Genomic DNA, 23,809 nt, shown 5'->3' with positions numbered 1-23,809 from the left:
GTGATTAATCACCCACCAGACACGAGATAAGCTCGTAATTGCACCGCTGTTTTATTTTCCTCTTTTAGTATTATACTAGCGTAACGAAACCCCTAATTTCGACTAATTAACGCTCGCTTGATTCAATTCTGCCGACAATGAATGAGTGAAAATAATAAAAACAGTAGTAATGATAGCCGGAGTAAGCGAATTAGAGGTGTATAAATTATTCGCTCGTTTTTAGAACAAATTCAATCACGATAAATCGAACAATAATCTCGGTATATGAATTTGAAAAGAAAAACTCATTTTAAATACGTTATTTAACGAGGCCGACATTCTATTGACTAATTTCTAATGTTTGACGTAAATGAATCAACCTTACTGCTGGAATTAAAACTTGCGACACGTTTGAAAAAAACATCCCCTTGTAAGCTTCCGTGACATAATGAATACGTGCGATATTTTTAAAGCTACTGTACGGAACGTATTTGAATTTCAAACAAGTTCACCTTAAATGAAACCTAATCCGTTTCTGCCGAAACGCGGCGATCTGTGACAACGAGACGTAGATGCAACAGAAAAATACGAGGCAAGATACATGGCAAATAAATATAGCGTACAAATTTATTTACAGGTATGACATTCTCGATGCCTGCTGCAGCTAAATACTAGAAAAATGGATTGATGTATCGTTTATTGTTATATTTTCTACACCTACAAGGTTCTAAATATTTTTTTTGTATTTCGTTTGAAGTCGTTCTCATATTTCTTACGCCGAACCTTGGTACGCGTAATTCTTTATAATCTTCTTTCCCGCTTTCGGGAAACTCTGCTATTTTTAACTTCCCGTTTCTCTGACTTGAGAGGAAAAATATTAATTATCGTAATCAGCCCGAAAATGAAAAGTTGAGTTTACACTAATCTCTACGTTTTGGAGATTTGGAAAATCACCTACAATCATCTTCAGACGAACGTCTGTGTGTTGCGTGTGTTTGTACACTGAGAGAAATTTTTAGTTATTAACTATTTTCATTTCTTACCACGATCGAACAATATTATTCTAGGTAGAAAATGAAAATTAGGTTTTTCCTTCTCGTTACGATCACTGTTGCTATATTTTCTTGCAACTGTTGCGAAAATTTAACGCTCGTGCAACGATAAATTGACGTTAAAGCCTTGTTTAACTAAAAAAGTAGAGTAAACCTCACAAACTGATTTTTGCGTTGCAATAACCAAAAAAGGATCGACGATAGCGCAAAATGTTTAGACGTAGCTCGTTTTTCGCAATTCCAACAATATTCAAACAGTTTTCTTAACGATACCTGTTTTACTCAATTTTTCTAGTTACTATAACAAATGAAATTTGTCTCAGTGTAGATACAGGAATAAAAAGGACGAATAAGAAGGCTCTTACGTATTTTTCACACTTATACACAAATAGTCAAGCGGCGTGAATTCGATTCTATAACTTAAAACTATCTACCCTATGCTTTTTGTGAACGAAACTTTTCTCTCTGTATTTACAAAAGAAGAAATTAAAGAAAAACGAATAAAACTCATCGTAGAAAAGAATCAAATTAACGGATACGATGAATTGATATTTTATTTTTGTCCGCGTCGACGTTACACCGCATATTTCGTTCTTTAACTTTTTATTGGCAGGCGTTATACGAAAGACGAGAGTACCAAGCCCTGTTTTGTTGAACGTGACGAACGAAGCGGTTGTGAAAAGAGAAGGAAAATTTAGAGAGGGTTTACCAAAAAGTGAGGGTAGAGTCTGCCGGCAGGGCGCTCTTATATTCATGTGAAATCGGATTATTTCGCCAAGCTACGTGTTTCTCGTGCAAACGCAAAGTTACCCGCAGAAGCCGAAATTATTTATAAACACAAACGAACGCTGACGCGCAGCTGAAACTACGCAACGAAATTAGGTATAAGCGAAAAATTGCGTGATAAAAATTAAAACCGGCATCAGGGTGGTAATAAAAAAAAATCCATATTTTTTTCTCAGAGCTCTATCGAAAATTGTTGGTACGTTAAAAATTGATTAATTTTCACAAATTTTAGGATTAGAAGAAAAAAAAAAAAACAAAACAAAACTCAGACAGTGTTCAATCGACTTTTCGATTTTTTTTTCTGCTTTTTGTTCAAAATTGCGACGTGAGATTTGTTTTTTGCTTCCGTAGCAAAAAGTATTCGTATTGAATACGATCGTGATTTTTTTTTTTTTTTTAACTTTTGTACCCTGAAATTTTTTTGTTGCTGCCTCAAGTAATTTGTTTACCGTCGTTGTTTCGTTTTTTTTTTTTTTTTTTTTTTATTCTGCTTTCTCAACTAAAAATCATAAGGTTAACATCAGCACGGTGTAGAGGCGAGAAAATTTGGCGCAAAAAATGTTTTTTTGAAAGACTCACACGACTTGTTTTGGAAAGATGAAAAAAATCGACATTTGTAGCTAAACTATTGTTAGATTTACGATTTTCAGCTAGAAATGCCGAAAAGCTGTAAATAAATTACTTGCGGTGGGTTGAAAAATAATGTTCGGATTATTAAAGTGAAAAAATAATAATAATAACGATTTTCTCAAATAAGACCAATTTCTGCTGTGGGAGCAAGAAAAAAAAAAAATTTCAAGTCACGATTTCCAAAAACAAAGTTTTCTTTATCCTAAGTTTTGGAAAATTACTCTCTTCCTTTTTTTTTTTTTTATTATCATCCTAACCTGTACGCTGTAAACAAAAATGATAAATTACGATAAATCGCAAGCTTCGATTTGTTCGATATTTTTTAGTAAAACGATTGCTCCGACTCGACTGTAATCAAGACTTACAGGTCTTATTCATCTCCTCTCAATTTTAACGTTTTCCCGTTGATACGACTTTTTTTATTTTTTTTATTTTTGATAACACTCCTCGTCGATTTTTGATTATATCGTTCCTCCGACAGAAGATCTTGAGCTCCTTCTTCAAAATTGTCGGATTAAAGAATAATATTGGAGTTTGTCGGAGGGTAAATTGGGGGAAAAAAAAAAAAAAAACACAAATTGAGACAATGGTTCTAGGCTTGGCTCTGGAAGTGTCGTTTAATGAAACTGAAATTAATTAAACATCCGCCTCTCGCCTATATAGGCGCATACACGTATATGTAGAGGAATATTATTATCTCGGTAAAAGTTATACCCCTCATTTCTGAACGAAACTTTAATAAAGTTTGTAAAGTAAATATAAAAAAAGGTTCGAGTATACATATAATACAACGTATACTTGGCGGTATAGCGTGGGAAAATTCGACTCGTGTCAGAGGTTTATCAGACCGAGATTTTGGAGCGTTTCCAAAACGATGAAAGAAGTTGAAATGTTGAATTAGTAATTAGGCGATTAATATCGCCGCTTTGAGAGCGTTGAGGAATGAAATTTCATAACACTGCTGTATAACGTTATTCGAGCTACGTTGCGAAGGCGGAGGATGAGTCGAAACGTCGACTTTTACTACGACACGACCCATCCTAAGGCTAGATTCATCGCTGTCGAGAAGTTTCCAAAGGGATTCCGAAAGTTTCAAGAGGACTCCCACACCGAGCAAGGCTGTTTTCCTGTAGAATTTACAGTTGAAACTAAGTATAAACCCTTCAAAGGCTTTCAAAGAAACCCCGTTACGCAAGTGTGTGTAATATAATACAATATAAGCTACAACGACGCGAGCTTTAAGCCGTACAAATCACTTCGCCGATTCTCCAACATTCTCCGAACAATTATTTTCTGATAAACTGGGAATTCTCGGATGTACGATAAAAAAAAAAAAAAAAAAAGACGGAGGGGGGGGGGGGGGAGGTAGAGGAAAAAATTCCGTATCACCGTATAAACAAAAGTTTCGACTCAACGAATGACAAAGCCACGATTTATTGGCGAAATTGGGGAGTATTAATTTTTGTCATAAACTTTCCGGCTGACCGATGATGGTCCAGTTTCGGTTGTTATTGGAGAACTCTGTCGCGACAAAAAATATAATAATAATAATAATAATAATAATACCAGGAGCAGGAAAAAATTTCGTACAAACTTTGTTCTAAAAGATGATACCTCGTACGGTAAATAATTTTTTCAATATATTCAAATTGTTGTGTTAAAATTCAACAACCTTTGGGGAAAGAAGCAATTTTTCATTAGCTCGGATGGTGGCGGTAATTTTACAAAGAAATAACACGTCAGCGCCTCGAAATTCTATGGGTTTTATTTGGATTTCAATATTATTCTTATACCCAATTCCAATTCGATTTACACGGGGATTCGAGAATTTCTGTGGGATTTCGAAAATTTTTTTTATGAGAAATTCTTATGGGTTTTCTACGGGGGTGAGGGAATTGTTACGGCGTTTCAAAAGATTTTTTACGGGGAATTACTATGACGTATCAATGGGAGTTGAGGAATTTTTATGACGTTTCGAAAACTTTTGATGTAAAATTCTTATGGCTTTTCTACGGGGTTAGGGAATTTTTATGGTGTTTTACACGTTTTTTACGGGAAAATCCTGTGAGATTTCAATGGGAGTGTAAGAATTTTCATGGAATTATCAGAATTCTTATGGGTTTTTAATTTTAGTTTTTGAGGTAATCAATTCATGAATTCTTACCCGTATCGGTGACATACCGTTGTTAATTATATCGGTGTTTATATCTATAAATAGAATTACTTTCACGCTATGACGATATGCGAAAAATTCTGCACGACGGCGATTACGTTTGAAATATTTACTTCCTGTATTATAAACAAGATATAAAATCCGAGGCGAAAGGCTTATTCATCTCGGCAGCGTTGACTTGATTTCGCTGTTTATTGACGGTGTGAAATATTGCTTATGGGGAGGGTGAGGGGGAAAATTGACGGCCGTGCGTACGATGATGTATACATAGTTGAACATGCCAAACTCCCAATCTTCTATCCACGCATCATCAGAATTTCATTGCAACAACAAACCTCTGTGCAAATTTGCCGAGACTTTACACGATGTATACATGTATGGATAATTCCCATGCGAAACCAACAAACGTCCGACCCTCGCCATTTTTGATTTTGTTGGAAATTTTTTCTGCGATCGTTCCAACTCTGAACCAGTACTCTGAATTGTTCCAGATTTTTTGTACAATCGGTTGATTATCTGTGAATATTTAACGTGATTTTGAAAGGGACATTTTTTTTTTTTTTTTTTTTTTTTTTTAATTTTCGAAAACTGTACTTTCTTTTCCAAACATTTCAAAACCGGGCCGATTTCTGTTTTTGTCCTTTTTCTTTGGTACTTAAAATTTTTTGGTAGAACCAAAACATTATTTGAACGGTCTGAAAATTCTCAAGAAAAGTCTCAAGACTTCTATTTTTCTCTTGTAACATTGCTATAACTATTTCATTTCAGAGTTGATGAGGGAAAAAAAAAAAAAAATCGTTTCATAATCGAGACGGTTTAGAAATATTCCAAGTGAAAACTACAAGTTTTGCGAACATTTCGTGAATTTTCCGATCGTTCGAACGATGTTTTAGTTGATGAAAAAAAAAAAAAAAAGAAAAGAAAAGCTTTATAACAACAGAATTTATTCGCAATTTTTGAATCGAGAAGAAGAAGAAGAGAAAAAAAATGAAAATCGCAAGAATGCGTAAATTCGCAGTATCAAAGATAGACGAATAAGGAAAAAAGTTTGGAAAAATATGCGAGTATGAAAACCGAGACGTTGGAGTTTGGTCAAACAACTCGTCGAACTGGGCAACGAGACGCGGTGCTTGTACAATAAATCTTTCGACTTTTCAAGAGTCGAGAGTCGAAAGTCAAGAGTTTCGAAATTGATATGAAATTCAATCGGAATGTATAACATATGAATCCGTTCCAGTGGCTTTATAGCTGCCTCCTAACCGGAATAAAAGCATCCATTCGGAAAAACCATGCATAAATTTTTCTCGAGAGTTTTTATCATATAATGTAATAAATTCGCTTTCTTGAGAGAGAGAGAGAGAGAGAGAGAGAGAGAGAGAGAGAGAGAGAGAGAGAAAAAAAGTAATCTAATCGTATATTCCGGCTACATACTACATGATTCGATGTCTTTCATTATTTTCACTATCGTTAATTACTGACTGATTTATGTGTATCATAGGTACCTAAGTTTTCCATCTCCGGCATTTGACCAAGTTCGGTTATCTGGTAATTTGAAAGAGAAAAATGTATAATTCGCTTACAAAGATTTAAATTCAGTTCACCGATCTCCTCGAGCAGCGAAGTGTAATTTAGAATCTTGACTATACGTCACAACCTTCGGTCAACTGTAAAAGAAATTTGGATTCCCCGTGGGAGTCAAAAGGTCGTGACAGAGTAGACGATGAAAGGCAAGAGGTAATAAATTGGGGAGGAGGGAGATTTCAAGTTTCTTGTAAATTCCGAATATAAAATAAATAGTAAAATTCCGAAAATTAAAATATAACTACACAGTGTAGTTTACTCGACGAGTCGGGGGGGGGTGAAAAATCAAAAAAGCCAAAAATCAAAAACGAAGAAAGATCAAAGTGGTGAAATTTCACCGCGCCAAAAACTCACGAAACCGAAAATCTTCGACCATTCGGAATTTCTATGTTTCGGAATTAAAAATTTTCACATTTTCGCACTTTCGGAACTTTCAAAATTGGAAATTTCAACCGCACCCCAAAAAATATTCCTATTTTACATGCAATGATACAACGCGTCCTTTTTCATCTATTCCACAGGGTATTTAAGACGACCAAATGATGAAATCTTAAAAAATCTCGAGAGCTTATTTAAATCCGACGATAAATCGTCATTAATCATTGAGCAGCGTACGTTATATACTCGTCGTTTTTTGACCTTGCCAAAAACTTGGTGCGTTACGAAACAGCTTGAGATGTTATTCTAAAAAAAGCTATACACGTATACTTATTATACAATCGTAGTTACAGGGTAATAAAATCAATTTCCAAGAGGCTTGATAATCGATTAATCGATCGTTAATATTTGAAATAAAATCTCATCGCAGTACTCAGTTTGCGAAGGAAGGAAGATAAATAATTAAATAAATCAAAAAAAAAAAAAAAAAAAGAAACTGTCGACGCATCGTAAAGTTTTTCGAAGTTATTGGAAAATGAACTTTGAAAGAAAAAAAAAACTTTTCAAGATTTAACGAGTAAAAATAATAACCAAGCAAAGCAGCGAAACAAGAGATTTAAGAAAATTAAAATTATAAAAGAAATGGAATTACCTAAACAATCTTTGTAAAATTTAACGTAAATTAATTCAAGGAAACGCTGCGAATCCTCTCGACAATCAGATTTCCCGGTATTCGAGAGAGACTTTCCAGTCGTGTTTTACAAACTTTTAGATATTCCGATGTCAAGGATACAAAGCTTCAAGTGCAAGGAAGAAATGAGAATTTTATGCCCGAGAAATTCTCGCGGAGACTCCTTTCAAAAGGTTAACACGGTGGCGTAAAGGTTCATTTCGAGGGTTGATGTTTCAGCCGGAAAATTAGGAAGTACGACCGAGTTGAAAGGAAACGGAAAAACCGCAGCCGCGTTTCGCAAAGTGAGGCGGCAATTAATAAGGGAATCGAAAATGTGGTGAAAGCTTGAATCTTCGAATTTCAAGAAAATACCTGCGCGAGTCGAATTAATAATTCCTGGATTCGGTTCAAATTTTCGATTAGTCATCGACGACTCGAATTTCGCAGGTTAATTTTTGTTTACATTGAAATAATTCTAACAAACAAAATCTAGATGTCGAATTTTGATATCCTTCACGTAACTAACCAAAAAAAAAAGTTTCATCAAATAAAGTTGGCTTTTGTAGAAACCAGAACGATATTTCGGGATTCTATAAAAAATTACCTATTTTCTAAGAAAAATTTAGTGCAAGTCGCAATCAAACAAACTTGAGTTTCGCATTTAAATCACTTTATTAAAAAATTGAAACGTGAAACCAAGATTAAAAAATTTAAATCGTTCAGCCTATCGACTTTACGTTCGTCCGGAGTTCGATGCGAATTGAAAAAAAAAAAAAATTATAACGCAAGTGCAAAAAAGTCAGTTCGAGCCAATTTTTTTTTTTTTCTCTTTCTTTGTTCGTTTTTATTTTTTCTTTCGTTTTCTCTCAACGTAAAAAAAAAAAAAGGAAATTTGTCTCCTCGACAAAAAAAAAATCATTTCCAATTCCCATAAAAAAAAAAAAAACCGATATTTTCAGCTTTCCCCGTGACCGTATTACAATGAAAATTCAACGAAAATTCCAAGTTCTCCAATTTTCCACGAACCCTTTTAAATTCCCCGACATTTCCATGTTTTCCAAATTTTCCAAGGTGTCTCGTCACCGTGTCTTATGCGGATATTTCACTCACCGCTGAACATGGGCATGGTGAGTTTCGGGTGCAATTGGGCCAGCTGTCGCGACAGGTACATTTGACTGCGGCAATAAGAGGCTGACAAAAGAGCGTCCAGGGTGCCGACGCGGCTGCTACCGACTGTCAAAACTCCTCCAGGGCTGCTTGGTCCTGGGGGAACTTCAGCCGCCGATGTCCCGACAGCCAGTTCCTCTTGTCCTGCAAAATCGAACCACAGATTGAGAAAAAAACAAAAAAAAAAAACAATAGAATAAATAACAAGAAAACGGGATCTGGGTTAAAAATATTGTATTAAAAAGAGATTCAACATTATTACGTGTATTACGCGAGGAATAAGTTTCAGCTGTCATGTTTTTCTTAAACCTTTCGTAGATCTTTTTTTTCTCATCTTGTAAAAGACACCCGAATGAGTACAAAAAAAAAAAAAAAAAAATTAAATAAATAACAAAATTGCTTCGTTACAGCAAAGTAATGCCGGTAACGTTATACCAGATAAAGGTGCCGAATGAGTGTTAATACTTTGTTTCAAAGAAAGCCGATTCGATTTTCAATATCTAACGATATACTGTTTAACGTATCCATTATGCGTAATGTACAGTACTTGTGTACATTGATATACGATTATAATATACGGTGTTGAAAAATTATCGAATACATAAGGATGCGCTCATTTTTTCGGTGGTAGAATAAACAAGGACGATACGTACTTGGTTGAGTTTTATAATAAGTACAAGGTAGGTAATAACAATATTTAATACACCCGCACACACACACACTTTAGAAAGCGTATTGTCTCATTTTGTTTTTTTTTTGTTGTCTTTTTGTCGTCTCTCTTTCTGTTTTATTTGTTGTTTATTTTTTTGATACGCAAAATTTCATCAAAAGGACCGTCCAAGCGTATAAAAATCCGACAATTTGTACAAAGACGTCCGGAAGTGAAATCATTATCGACTTCGCACAGGTTTAGCGCTTTTCTTATTTTTATTTTTTTTTTTTGTATTATAAAATGTTTTCTTTCCGCTTCTCTTATCTCAGTTTTGAAAATTAATGAGGAATAAAATATTCACTTCACGTGATAAATCGGCGTGATAACTTATAGGATATAAATAATTATGACGAATATAAGAATTTTTCGATGTATTAATCGAAAGAACCGAACATTTATCCTGAGAAGAGAGAAAAAAAAAAAACAGAAAGAAAGAAAGATAAGAAGAAAGAAACTGCGAATCCACGGAAATAGAAAAATTTGATAAAATAGACTCTGGTAAAAATTTCCGAATAATTCCACAGAATTTTTATACTTATCAATAGTGTTTTAAGAGGAATATACGACGGAGCGTGAGTGAAATTTCGACGAATCAGTATCGTGGCGAGGCTTTGATAAGCCTCTTTGAATGACGACGAAATGAATTCGTTTACGCAATAATCAAGATAATTCACTAAACTGCTACGGTTTGAAAAGTAAGTCAAAGGGTACGCGATTACCGATTAACGAGAGAGAGAGAGATTTTTATCGGAGCAATCAGGGCTCTGATACGACGAGCTTTTATCGGAATTAAAATTAAGGAGGAAAGGCCAGCGATTTTTTGGCCACTTTGTAAATTTTTAATCCAAAACAAATTCTGAATCGCAAAATCTTCGATAACGAGCCTAATTTGGATGTTGATTTGTAATCGTTGATTTTTAGCCGAACACTTTATTCGTAAATCGATGATTTCCAAATTGAGAAAAGACGAAACTTACAATTAGGTAAAATTAATACATGTAAGATGCACGCGAAGAACTGATAATGTTTTATTTTTAAATCCATACTCACGTTATCCGTAAAAAATATCAATCTTTCTGTATAATTTATTTGTGCACGAACCGATCTATTATTCATGGAAATTTATCAAACCATAGAAATTTGGAATGAAAAAATTAAAGCGTTCCGTAATCTGACTCGTCTCTAATAATTAACCCTTTGAATCACAGATTTCTTGTGCTGAGTCAACTTTTATAACATGATCACTGATTACGGACTTCATATCATTTTTCACAAATTCAAGATGGCGGATCGAATACGGTGGACGAAAATTTCAAATTTGACCAAGTTCGGTCAAAAAACTCTATGTAGAGGTTTTTCGGGTCACTAATTGGATTTGCCATACTGAATTTTCAAAATCTGATTTCAGATTCGTAATAAGCGACCCCAAAATCTTATAATTTATACGAAACATGTATACATGTAGAGGGGGTTAACTTTCTCGAAAATGAATTATTCCTTCAATTTTCGCCATTTTTTCAAATCAATTTGTTTCCAACAAAAATAATTTACATTATATCGCAATAATTACTCTCGAGTATTGAAAACCTGTTAGTATACTGTCAGAAATATCCAAAACCGCAAAGAAACTGGTTTAAAATATCTCTAAACACACAGAAAATTGATGTAAAATAGGTGATAAGAACTTACCACTATGACTCAAAGGGTTAATTACTGAACTAGTTTCGATAAAAATTTTCCGGTTTTCAATTTCTTTCATCATTTTCTTTTTCTTTCGCCCCAACAGGATGCACAAGTTTCCCGATAAAACTTACGCACGATCGTGTCACGAGCAGATTGCCATCGACGATGACGGACGGATGAACGACGAATGACCAAAATGCCAAAGGAATTAGGAATTCCGACTGTGTTCGTCAGAGGGTCGAAGTACATTATCGTAGGTTTAATAATATAAAGGTAAACCGGTTCGCTAAGAATGACAATAAATCTTGTACGAAAGGATGGATGTTCGGCAGACGCGTGTATTTACTTACCTACGTCGACCAAATTAATGGCATATCGAGTAAATGGCTTTTCTCCACTTCGGCAGACGCGGGGAAAAACGGTCGATGTACAGACTTTGTTCGTTCGTTCACCGCAACAACACCGAGAAACTTTTTTTATTTTTATTTTTTTTTTTTACCATCAATAATCATAAAAAAATAAATATTAATGTGTCTGTCAAAAAAATGACCGGTTACTTTTGTTCTGTCGACCAGTGTATAATAATTATCAGAGTGTGTAAAGAGTCGTTTCGCAAGATTCCAACGAAGAAAGTTCAAGACGAATTTCCTACTCGTACATATCTTGCAATAGTTAACAACAATATGCAACAAAACCGGTTATTCACCCATTCGGAGCATAAACTCTGTAGCAAGGTCCAAAAGTTTCCGGTCCAACCGACTTCGAAACTTTGAAATTAGGTTTGGAAAGCCAACGTTTGTCGTTGTTGTTTGCACAGTTTCACCGCTTCGTTTTCAAGTATTTCGTAGAGTTGAATTCTACGCTGTTAGAAGAGATTCAACTTAACGTGATATCCCAACTGATGCACTTTAAGTTTGTGTCATTTTTTTAATACTTTTCTGTTAGTTACGACACAATTTTTTTTTTCATTTATAACATTTAGGCTGTCATATCAACGTTCAATTTTTAGTTTTTACTTCAATTTTCACTTATTAATATATTGAAAAATTGTTAAATCGACCCAAAAATTTTAGTAGACCGGCTGGGATATTTTTTATTTCATTCTTTTTCTTTCTTATCCAATCGTGTAGTTGAAAACTGACTCGTCGCAAGATTTTTCAGGATGTTCAAAATTCGTTTAATCGAAATATGTATTTAAGAAATATTGATTATTCCAACGTTATAAATCCGTTTATTCAGTTCACCGTTTATAAAACAAGGCTTCGAAATCAATTAAGAATATAGAAAAATCAAAAGAAAAAGAAGGAACATAATATCGAATTTTCAAACGAGCGAAAATTTGATTCATAGAATTTAAGAATGCGGAAAGTCGAGTTATGGGAAAAGTAAGATAATCGAAAGATGAGAATACAGAGTCGTTAGAATCAGTCTCGATAAAATAAAATCGTATAACGATTCCAGATTTTGACCTTTCTATATTTCGTCTTTTCGTACTTCGATTTTCCGTATTTTCCAATTTACTACACTTGATCTTTATTTGTATATATACATATTAATGTTTAATAATTTATGGATATTTAAATAATTTGCCGACTCACAGTCAGACCCGAAAATTTTCTCAGATTTTACGGGTTATTCCTCTTATCCGTGAGTTATGGGACACCCTGTAGACGATCTTGTCATGGCGCAGGGTAAAATTGATCTCTACGCGTGGTATGAATGGTGAATGTTTACATTAAAAGCAATAGAGTTGCTGCCTGTACCTTTCAATCATAATAAACCGAGGCTGCATGGCGTTTATCGCGAGCTTGCAAAGCTGCCGTGCATCCAAGTTTCGCTTGGCGTTGACGGACGCGTTTATGCTTCGGGAAAAATCCATAACCTAAATTCAGATCGTTAAACAGACCGCGAGATATTCGAAAGGCGTGCCGTTTTGAAGATTTTTTTTTTTCACTCTATCTCATCGAAACGTTTCCTGTGAAAGAATTTTTTATTCTCTGTGAAACTTTGATCGGGTGAAAAATAATCTTGTTTTTTTTTTTTTTTTTTTAATACATAATAATTTTACTTCCATGAATCGTTGAAAATTGTTTCGTCAATTCAGAAAATCAATGCAATCGGTAAAAACCGATCCGTCGTTTTGTTTGTTCTGAAAAAACGTAAAGAAGTGAAAGTGAAAAGATTTTTTGAATTTTACTACGTCTTTGACCTTTTACTGATTACAAATCATTTTTCAAATCAGATTTTGGAAATTCGAGACAGCGGATCGAATACGGGGAGCGAAAATTTCAAATTTTCAAATAAATGTATGTACATATAAATAATAATCCCGATCACGGATACAAAAACACAAAGAATATTTCGAACGCCAGGATAGTTTCTTCCTTCGCATGAATGAAAATTTATTTTCCTTTATCAAGGAAATTAATCACTCGAAACTTTTTTGAACTAATAATTCACCGGACTCGAAATTGTGTAAATAAACTGGTTTTATTAACGTTCAAATGTTCTGGCATTTGTTTGGCGAGGTTTGTGATGATGTTGAGAATCAAAACTTGGGTCTACAATTCAAGATACAATCGATGTCTCGAAATTTTGGTGAGGATTTTTTTTTTTTTTTTTGTTTCTTACTTAAATAAGTGTTACTTCGATACGCGTATACAAATATAAGCGAACAATTATTCTATAAAAACAATCAAAGTCTGAATGTTTCAGACATTTCTCAATGGTCCAACGTAAATATATGTTCATAACCTGAATTTTACGAGCCATCAAATGTGCGTAAAAACCATCCCCACCAAATTTCTAAAACTCTAATATCAGTTTACAATTTTTGCGAAAATTCTAGCGACACGCGTTGAAAAGTTACAGTAACGCGTAAAAAAATTACAGATTCTCCGTTCAAGATTCGCATAAAAACAACAAGGAATTAAACACCAATTTTATATTATCTTCTAGAATAATTAAATGTGTTTCATAGAAATTCTTTTGATAGTTTTTAGATTAAATGACATTGAAATTAATCCAATATCATGAAACTTTTGCCGTATTGCAAAATATTCGCCAAATTCAATTAAATCTTTTAAACACTGATTCAACGACAAGACAAAAAATGTTCGACTCGTTGTTTCTCTCGATTATCTACATAAAATGCGAAACTGATATGATTCACGGGCATTTTTTGTTTTTTTTTTTTTTTTCCTGCGACAGTATTTTCAACCCCTGCGCCAAGTTGGGAGGATGGAAAAAAAAAGAAGAAAAAAAAAAAAAACCAGAATGCAGGAGTAGGAAATGAATTTCCGTTTCCGTTCAGATCCGGGCGTATAATGAACGATGAATTTTTTTATACGATCGGTAAAATAATCGTTTAATCACGAGCCGAGAAAACTCGATGGCAAAAATAAATTTTCCCGATTCTTGAACGCAACTTTGATTGCGCGTTATATGATACGTGTGATGGGAGAAATGTTGAAGAATAAAAAAAAAAAAAAAAAAATGGACGCCAAAGTTAGTTAGATTCGTTCATTTTTTATTCTTCACTTCCGTTTCCTCTGTTTCTCCTTCGTTTTGACCCTCGATATAATCGAAGGAAACAAAAAAAAGGAAGGAGAACAAAAAAAAAAAAAAATTAGCGAGGGGGTAAAAGTCGTTAATGACTCTCGTCTCCGCCCCCCAACAAGATGCGGGGATCCGGCAATGACGTTTGCCATCTCCTCGCCAAGGGGGTGTCGGGCTGATTGATCTTTTTTCCCCGGATCGTTATAAATCACGATTTAGGGTCAGGGATTCTGTCACTGAAGGAAACGCCGAAGACGAAGTGTAGAAGATCTATGAATCGGCCGCTTCGACAGATGATATCGTTTTACAGGCGTAACTCGGGGATGAAATAGAGAACGAATAATAAGTCGAGTGTTAGATAGAAATTCTTACAAATATGTGCAGGAGAAACTTTGCAAACTTTATTTAAGGGGTTATTTGTATCCGGTCGGGATTTTCCAAAAATCGATTTTTTTTTTTTTGTAACTTCATTTTTATAACGTACATATGTTCGGGTATATAGGCAAAAAAATTCACGTCGATCCGACAAATATTCTCGAAGTTACGCGCATATTTGTAAAGTCGTCGCAGCGGCGTGCAAAGTGATTTTGAAACTTTGAACGCGTTTTTTTCAAAACCATGTTTTCAAAGTCGGCGAGCAAGAGATTTCTCGGAAACGGCTGAACCGATGAGTCTCAAATTTTTACACAAGCTTTACGAATATATTTTTCAGTCCTTGATCGAAGGTTTTTTCTAACCGACAAATATCTTGCATTTTATAAAAAAATTAAGGCGAAAATTATTCTGTGAAATGGGATTTTTTTTTCTTCCGAGTAGCATCTTTTTTGTCGAAAATTGATATTTCATTCATTCCTTCGATCAAAGACGAGATCATACCTTACATTAACTAAATTTGTTTTGTTTTTTTAGTTTAATAAGACCCCCTTTCTTTTAGCGGTGCTAACGAAGATCGGTTATACAAGCTTTAAGAAACATTGTTTATACAAATACATAATTACATAAATTTTTACGTAAACAAATTGATATGTATCTTAATAAAAAATCGTTAAAAAATGGTTTGTTCTCGGTCTCCCGACTGGATATAACCCCTCAAGTACCAGTAATTAAAACATCCAACGTAAACAAACTTTGCGAAACCGTCCGACGTTTTTTCACCGTTCATGTGGTTGCAATGACTTACGACATGTGTATAACAAGGTAGAAACGCGACGGTGAAGCCGAAAGCAGGCTTCCGGTATCTCGTAGGCGAGAGAACTACCGATAGAGGCAAAAGAGGTTCGACGGTAGGGCAAAAAAGACACGTGAGAGGTTGGCGGGTGGCTGGAGAACCGACGCGCAGAAGCAAAGTCAGACGGCGAATCTAGATAGGCGACATGCAGAAGGGACGCCGTGCCAAAGGCAGTCTGGTGCCACCTACAAACCGGGAGGTCACTCGGTTAGACGGTGAGGAAATAATACCTTAAGGTCTGTGTTACCAAGGTATCCTCGTTTTCCACAATTGCTTGGATATACTGACGGATTTCGAAAAAGTTCCGACTTGAAATCAGATACCGGTAGAGACTCGTTTCAAACTCCGAAACTGTCATCGACGTGAAAGGGATGATCATTTTTTTTTTTCATCCACGAGCTGTAAGGAACAATTGTACGTGAAGACGGATTTTTAGACGAACATGGAATGCGAAATGTATGAACGTACCGGGAAAACTTGGAAGTGCGGTGTGAAATCCTGATAAGGAAATTAAGTGAAAGACACCTTTGCGTTTCTCCGTTAAAGTAATAATAATAATAATAATATTAATACGACAACAAGGATAACAACGATAATATAAACAACAATACGTACGTACGTAATACGCGAATTCGTATTCCTATCGTACATTAATCTTTTCTATTCTTTGTTTTTCTTCTTTCAAAACCATTTATCAAACTGTGAGTAACATCGAGCAGACACTCTTTAAATTCGCGAGAGTAGAAGAAGAGATTCCACGAGCGACTGAAACAAGCGTGAGGCTTCCATTAATCCTCAAAACATTTCCTGAAGCCTACCTTTTTCGCCGAGTGCTCTTTTTTTTTTCCTACCCTCTCTACGTTTCTTTTATCTCTGTCTGTTTTTTTTTTTTTTTTTTTTTACTCCACTCCCGGGCTTTTCGTAAATCGCACCAAACTTCCGTGATACATGGCTCAGCCTACGGTGTAGTAATCTTTAACACCCTTCAACATCGCGTTGGAACACGTCGAAAGTTGTACGAATTCGTATATCTAACCGAAATCTTGTCTCGGTGAGAAATTTCCGAATTTTTGCGTTTCTGTTTTTTTCTTTGACATCATATTTCGATCGGCGATTCGAAAGGAGATTGGATAAAAGGAGAACGCGAGTGAAGTGGCTGATTGCCAGTAAAGAGTTCTCCAAGTCGGGAAAATCTTCAAAGGTTGTCAACCCCCTCTACCTTGTATCGTCGTTTCAACGTTTCATTGGTCACTGAAAAAAAAACGGACGATCAACAAACGGATGCGACTTTTTTTCTTTTTTTTTTTCATTTTGCAGCCGTATATAAGATAAACCTATGCTTGGATTCGGTTACCATTATGCGTACATATCGACCTTCGAACGGTGAAGAAACCGAAACATGAACTCGCGCAACCCTCGAAGTGAAAATTGATCAATATAAAAGTAGGAAAAGTTTTTTCCTTAACGCGGATGTCAATCATTGAGGTCAGTTTCAGTAGCCGAAAATTTTTTGCCAAAGTACAAAACGACGTTCGAGTTTGGTATTCCAAAATCTCGCGGCAGTAATTCCTTGGCAAGAATTCGGATATATCCCACCGCTGCCACTAATATTTCGTTCAACAAGTGGTTTTGCTGTGAGAACGTCGAGCAGTCCATCTCGCTCACTCTCTCTCTCACTATCTGGTTTCGACGATAATGTCGAGAAGACATCGAGAAGGGTGGTAGAATAAAATAAACGAAAAACAAGCGCAACAATAGAAAAAATTTTTAAAAATGAACAACACGAACGTGACGAGCGGGATTTTCCCGATAGACGAAACGGAGCAGCTTGAGCCTGACCTGGCCGAAGTGGTTATACACCGTATCCAGATGTACTACACACCGGTTCTCGTGTACCTCGGAGCCCTCGGTAACTGTCTGTCGGTCTGCGTGTTCTTCAATTCAAAACTACGGAAACTGTCGTCGAGTTTCTACCTGGCAGCACTGGCGATAAGCGACACTGGTTTCCTGGTCTCGCTGTTCGTCGTGTGGTTAAACATGGTCGACGTCGGTCTGTTCAACCGTCAGGGTTTCTGCCAGTTCTTCATCTTCTTAACGACCCTCTGCAGCTTCCTGAGCGTTTGGTTCGTCGTGGCGTTCACCGTTGAGAGATTCGTCGCCGTCCAGTATCCGCTCCGTCGGCAATCCATGTGCACGGTGACCAGAGCCAAGGCCGTGTTGGTGGGTCTCACGGTTCTTGGAGTGACGTTGTGCAGTCCTGTTCTTTGGTTCTCGAGCCCCCAGCCACCGACCGAAAAGCACAACGTGACCCTCTGCAACCTCGCCGAGGAATGGGAGGAGTGGGCGAACGTTTTCAACGTAGCTGACACCGTCCTGACGTTCATACTACCGTTCTCCGTAATCGTGGTTCTTAACTCGTTGATCGCCAGGGCCGTTTGGCGACTCGCTGGCGTTCGTCGGACCATGACGGTCACCGGAAGACGAGTAAAGAGGCCCCAGATGTCCAACGGACAGAATCAAAGACCCGCCACTTCTCAGACAAAGGTCACCAAGATGCTGCTCGTTGTGTCGACGGCGTTTCTTTGCTTCAATCTTCCCGCCTATGTTATGCGGCTCTACGCCTTCTTCGGGGTAATTATTCATCGTTGAATCATCCATGCTTTTATGTATTGTAAATATAAATCGAGTCTTCCAGTTGTTGACATTTTGTGGTCGGAGCTGTTTGATTTTCAGTTACAAAATTACAAGATAAGTGAATTTGCAGTGTTTACAAATTCACAATTTTTGCCGACAATTTTTAACTTTGGAAAATCAAAGGTTCGATAATTGGGTCTAAACGTGTCAATAACTGGTACGCTTACCTTGAAAATTCTCTGTACGTAAGACCCTGAGAGTTTTTGTCGACTAATTCATCACCTGTTCACACTTCTTACTTCTACTTTGGGACTTTACGTTATCTACAGGATTTTCTTCGCCGCGCTTCTGTACGATCACTCGGAAAATATCGATGAAAAGATGAAAAACAAATATGACATTCGGCCAAACAATTTTCTAATCAACATACCGCGAGCACGATCATCGAAAACTTTATCGTTTCCCGATGATTGGAGAGATTCGATGCTCCGCAGGATGGAATTAAGAAAGTGTCATCAAACACTGTCGATCATTGTCAAAAACAAAGACAACGATCAATTTTCGGAAACTTCTTTACCCGTCGAATCAAGTTGTAGTCGAAGAAAATCTTTATCCCCATAACAAAAAAAAATGTTTTATAACTTCGAACAAATCTTTCTACACTCTTTGTAACTATCGTAGTGACTTTATATCAACGCTGACTTGACTTGATATCATTTTTTCTCATCAATCGACTAGTAAAAATAACTGTTCTTTTCTCTTTCTCTCTCTCTCTCTCTCTGATACAAAATGTTCACTTTGCACTCTGTATTTATCTCCTCGTCAGAGAATTCAGACTTCATTCAACTCCAAACTGCGAAAAATTTTCCAACAAATCATCAATCTTTTCGTGCCATGTTATTAACCGTTATAACCATAACCAATCCCGTTAACCGAATATATTCTAGATGAAAATTATACAGATTATCGATCGGCACAAAGTGATTAAATCGAAACCAAGCATCACTGTTGATTCTACGAAGTCAAGTTTGAGGCCAAAGCACTCAACAATCACATTTTCATTCCCAAGCATTAGACGTGACGATGATTTTACGCCCGTGGCGATTTCAGTTGTTGCCAATTTTCAAACAGCCGACTCTGACAATAGTCAGAGGAAATAGATCACGCTGTTTAACAATGGCTTAGGTGGCTCGGATTTGACTTGCGTACAATTTGTAGCAGGTTTTGATCTGAAGCTTGGGCTAATTTGTAAATTGTTCAACTTTTTTTCCGTGTTAGAAAAATATAAAAGGGATACCGAAATGTTCCTCTTATGTAAATCGTATACATGTATAAATGGCGGGAGAAAGAGAAAGATAAAGAGAAAGAGAAAGAGAGAGGGAGAGAGACAGAGAGTCGTTCATTTGTAAAAACATCCCTCCCTTCTCGAATCACTCCATTAATCTTCCTTTACGATTCAATACCGAATTGATAAATTGTCAAAGGATGTACGACGTAGCGAACATCTTGAAACGCGTTCTGCTCTCCTCCCGATAATAAAATGAGGTTTATTCGCGACACCGTTTTTTCTTCATTTCTTTCGTCTTCTTCCGTTTTGCTTACCAAAACATGATCAGATATTTATTGCATGCTCAATTCGCGTTCCGCGAATGAAACATATATATACATATTTACATAGATATATATATATATTATATAAAAAGGTGTAAACTCAAGTTCAGTTTTGATAAGATAACTTATCGAGTTGAATTAAAATCCGATTATAACATCTGTATTTGCAAAACTATAACGACGAAGAAAAAGGCTAATTTGCTTTGCGTTATCGCATTTGCAATTCCTGATAACCCGTAAGTTTGACTTTTGTATACACGATGAAAAAAAATCAGCGTACACGTATTTCTTCTACTTTTTTTTTTTTTTTTTTTTATTTCCATTTTCTTTATCTTTCTCTCTCTCGCTCTCATTTTATAGAAAGCCGCACGCTTCGGTCGGCTTTAAAGTAGCAAATCGCAGAACCTCTTTAAAGTTTTTTTTTTTTTTTCGTCACACCGTTTTCTTATCAACGTCTGCGAACCGAATGAAATTGAAAAGAAGAATTATCAGACTCTCGCCGGTTTTGCCATACTGTTTAAAAATAATAACACACTTGAACGATGCGTCTGAGTTATGATCGATAAATATTTCAGCTGCTAAGGTACGATATGAGGGAAGATTATTATTTAAAAAAAAATTCTCCACATTATGCGGCAACGACGAAAATAATATATATCCAAACGGTTCGATTGTCGAGCAGTCACGGTTCGTGAAACCGAAAAATTGCAAAAGTTTCTCTTGCAGATTAAACGAAGGTAAAATTGATCCAACGAAAGGATCGGTCAGACCTTTCGAACGATCGTCAAGTAGTTGCGTAAGGTTGTTGAAAAAAAATTTTTTTACGCATGTATATAAAAAAATAACGCTGCAGTATGAAAAAATCCGAGCAAAGGATTATTTACCGTGTACCTATATACATAAGTGAGTTAGAATTTTGTCGCTGTTGAAGACTACACGGTTTTATTTAATTTAACTTTTTTTTTTTTTTTTTTTTCTTCGCTTTGTTTCTATTCTTTTTTCACCTTCTCCTTATTTTCGTTTCGTTGTCAGTCGCAAAGCATCTCAGACACGGCTTGGAAGAAAAATGTTAGAATTAGCACAGTTTGGGCAAGAGTGACGAATCAGCCCTTTGACGGAGGTAACTTTCATGAATAAGTAAATGACTACTTCGCCAATTTGTCTAGTCCTACGTGATGAAAAACAATGCCTATAGATGCGTATAACTAAGAGGCAGGCTGCGGGAATGAATCTTTTTTCGTAATAATTACATTATTCATCGTTCGTGTCGTTTGGGTAAACGGTGTGAGGTTATCATCGTCAGAAGTACGGTGTTAAAAGCTACGAAACGTGAAACGAGTAATTTCCTGCATCGAGTATAGTTATGTACGTGATACGCGTGCCCGCGCATAGCTTAAAACTTTCAAGTTCCTCGCTTGTAAATCGAGACACCGTACTCTGCGAAATCGGTTTTAAAATTCTCGCGTAATCAATCACAGCTCCTAATCGCCAACGCAAACCCAACTTGAAAGGATTAAATTTTACACACATTATGCTGACAACCATAGTTGATAATCGATCATTTTTCGTTGTTAAATTACGAGATAGTAGCGTGTAGATTGTTGTATTAGTCAAGTTTAGAAGAAAAATAAAAAAAAAAAAAAAAAAGGGAAGATGAAGAATCGTATGCAACGATGATTTTCTCAAAACGAACAATTTATGAAAGAAAGTAATAAAACCGTTAGCTCAAGATATTGAGGGTACAAATTTTTTCCTTGTCTTTTACTTAGAATCATTGTGAAACGGTGAAAAATCTAGCATATTCGTATGATTTCGTTCCAAGTTGACTTAACCCTTTGAGTCATAGGCGTAAGTATTCTTACCACATATTTTTTGTATATTTAGTTTACTTTGAAAAAATATTTCTTTGGGGTTCGTTGCGATTTCTGACAGTATACTGATAAGTTTTCAATAACCGAGAGTAATTGTTGCGATATAATGTAAATTGTTTTGTTAGAAACAAATTGATTTCGTTTTAAAACCACATAATTCTTCATCGATTTACCGTCGCAAATTCTTCTTTTTTGTATTATCAGAAAAATGTGTTGCAATATAATTGACGTGAAGAAAGAAAGAAAAAAAAAAAAAAAATGACCAACTGATTTGAAACTCACCGATCTGTTGAATAATTTAAAAATTGAAAATTCATTTCATAAATGTAAAAAAAAAATAAAAAATAACGCAATCGTTGCGTATACGCACATCGGACTCTCCCCAACTTCGTGACCTCGGAAAAGGAAAGTCATCCGCGCGTGATATAATTAGCAGGAAATTAGCTGGCACGAAGTTATAACGCAGAGCCTACTTCATCCACCTAAAACAATTAAACCCGGCAACGTTCAAGCCGACAAAATTGCCGACGTGTCAACCGTTGGAATAATATTTACAACGACGATTCCGGCAACTTTAACGCGTGCCCTGAAAAGGTAGCGAATACATACATATATACGTATGTGTGTATACGTACACTGAGAACAATTTCGTTTCTCACGGTAACTAGAAAAATTCATTAAATCGTGTATCGTTAGGAAAAACTGTTTGAACATTGTTGGAATTACGAAAAACGAGGCGAGCCTAATCATTTTGCGATATCGTCGATCCTTTTTTGGCAATTCCAACGCAAAATCAGTTTCTGGGGTTTACGCTGCTTTTTTAGTTAAACAAGGCTTAAACGTCAATTTATTCTTGCACGAGCGTTAAATTTTCGCAACGGTTGCAAGAAAACATAGCAACGGTGATCGTAATGTGAAAGAATAGCAACGGATACCAGACTTTCCGGTAAAAGCTGTAAAACTAATTTTCATTTTCTACCCGGAACTGTATTTTTCGATCGCGGTAAAAAATTAAAACAGTAAAGTACTGAGCGGTAACCGGAACTAAAAATTTCTCTCGGTGTATGTATAACCCGAAACCGGCACCCTCCGTTTTATGCGAAACAGATCGAGTAGATAAGTTGTACACACATGTACGCATACATTCAATTGTAAAGGGTGCAGTGTGTGAGAAAAAAGAAGCGAAAAAAAAAAATTCAAACAAACTCGAGGTACAAAAATACCAAACTTCCAACAAGTTGCCAATTTCGTAGAAGGTACGCTAATTTTTTTTATTTTGTTTTTCACCCTCATTTCACGCCAAAAAAAAAAAAGAAAAAAAACTGAAAAACCTTCGAAACTTTTAGAGAACTAAAAATGTTTGTTGCATAATTGAGGAAAATTTATGGTTCGAAAAAAGAAAATAGGGAAAAGGAAACAAATACGCCTAAAAATTGTACATGTTGTGCTAATTAAATGAAAAATTTGACTGCGCGTAGACCTGATTTATTATACATGCAGGCGTAACGTGAGCGTGAAATTTTAACCGCAACAAGCTTTCCCATTATCGCAGATTCCATGTGTATATTATAACCCATATTATACCTGATCCGGGGCTTAAGTAAATCAGGTTTCGGCCAGGCTTCCGAGATTCTATCGAGCAGCGTACATTTAAACAGCTCCAAGCCCCTCTGCAACCCTCACGAATTATTAAATCTAAACTCGGCAAAAGTCTCGAGGTGAGCTTGCGAACTTGAAGGAGAACTTTTCGCTTCGAGTGAGAAAAAAATTTTAACCAAGAATCCGGGAAAGAAGAGAAGGAAAGAGAATAAAAAAAAAAAATAGAACAACGAGAATTTTATACATTATAGAAATTGTGGCTTAAGAAATTTTTTTCTTTTCATTTCTCTCTCTCTCTCTCTCTCTCTCTCTATCTCTCTATTTCCTTCTGTTCACTTTTCAACTCGGAATAAGAAAATCGTAACAATTCGGGAGAATAAGTGTAGGTTGATAATTCAATGTTCCAACTTATTAAATATCATCTTTATCATTCGTTAATCGAATAGTGCGTGGAATATGAAGAAAAAGACGACTAATAAAAAGAGAGAGAAGAA

The 23,809-nt window shown here is 35.8% G+C and overlaps 2 protein-coding genes across 9 annotated transcripts in view; one reads left to right on the top strand and one right to left on the bottom strand.

Moving 5' to 3' along the window:
* The window catches only part of fry (Protein furry), a 107,541-nt gene that overhangs the window by 17,771 nt on the left and 65,961 nt on the right, over positions 1-23,809 (bottom strand). For all 8 annotated transcript variants that reach the window (XM_046609475.2, XM_046609468.2, XM_046609471.2 and 5 more), the window contains one exon: positions 8,363-8,563. In XM_046609475.2, coding sequence (XP_046465431.1) covers positions 8,363-8,563 — 201 coding nt within the window. The remainder of the gene's footprint in view (positions 1-8,362; positions 8,564-23,809) is intronic.
* LOC124210967 (nociceptin receptor) overlaps positions 16,861-23,809 on the top strand; it is a 31,240-nt gene continuing 24,291 nt past the window's right edge. Inside the window, exon 1 of the mRNA XM_046609478.2 lies at positions 16,861-18,231. Within this exon, the coding sequence (XP_046465434.1) occupies positions 17,374-18,231 (858 nt within the window). The 5' untranslated portion in view covers positions 16,861-17,373. The remainder of the gene's footprint in view (positions 18,232-23,809) is intronic.

Source organism: Neodiprion pinetum, chromosome 2, assembly GCF_021155775.2.
Source record: "Neodiprion pinetum isolate iyNeoPine1 chromosome 2, iyNeoPine1.2, whole genome shotgun sequence".
Classification (NCBI taxonomy): domain Eukaryota; kingdom Metazoa; phylum Arthropoda; class Insecta; order Hymenoptera; family Diprionidae; genus Neodiprion; species Neodiprion pinetum.
The sequence above is the reverse complement of the archived record's forward strand: the minus strand, read 5'-3'. Positions and strand labels throughout refer to the sequence as shown.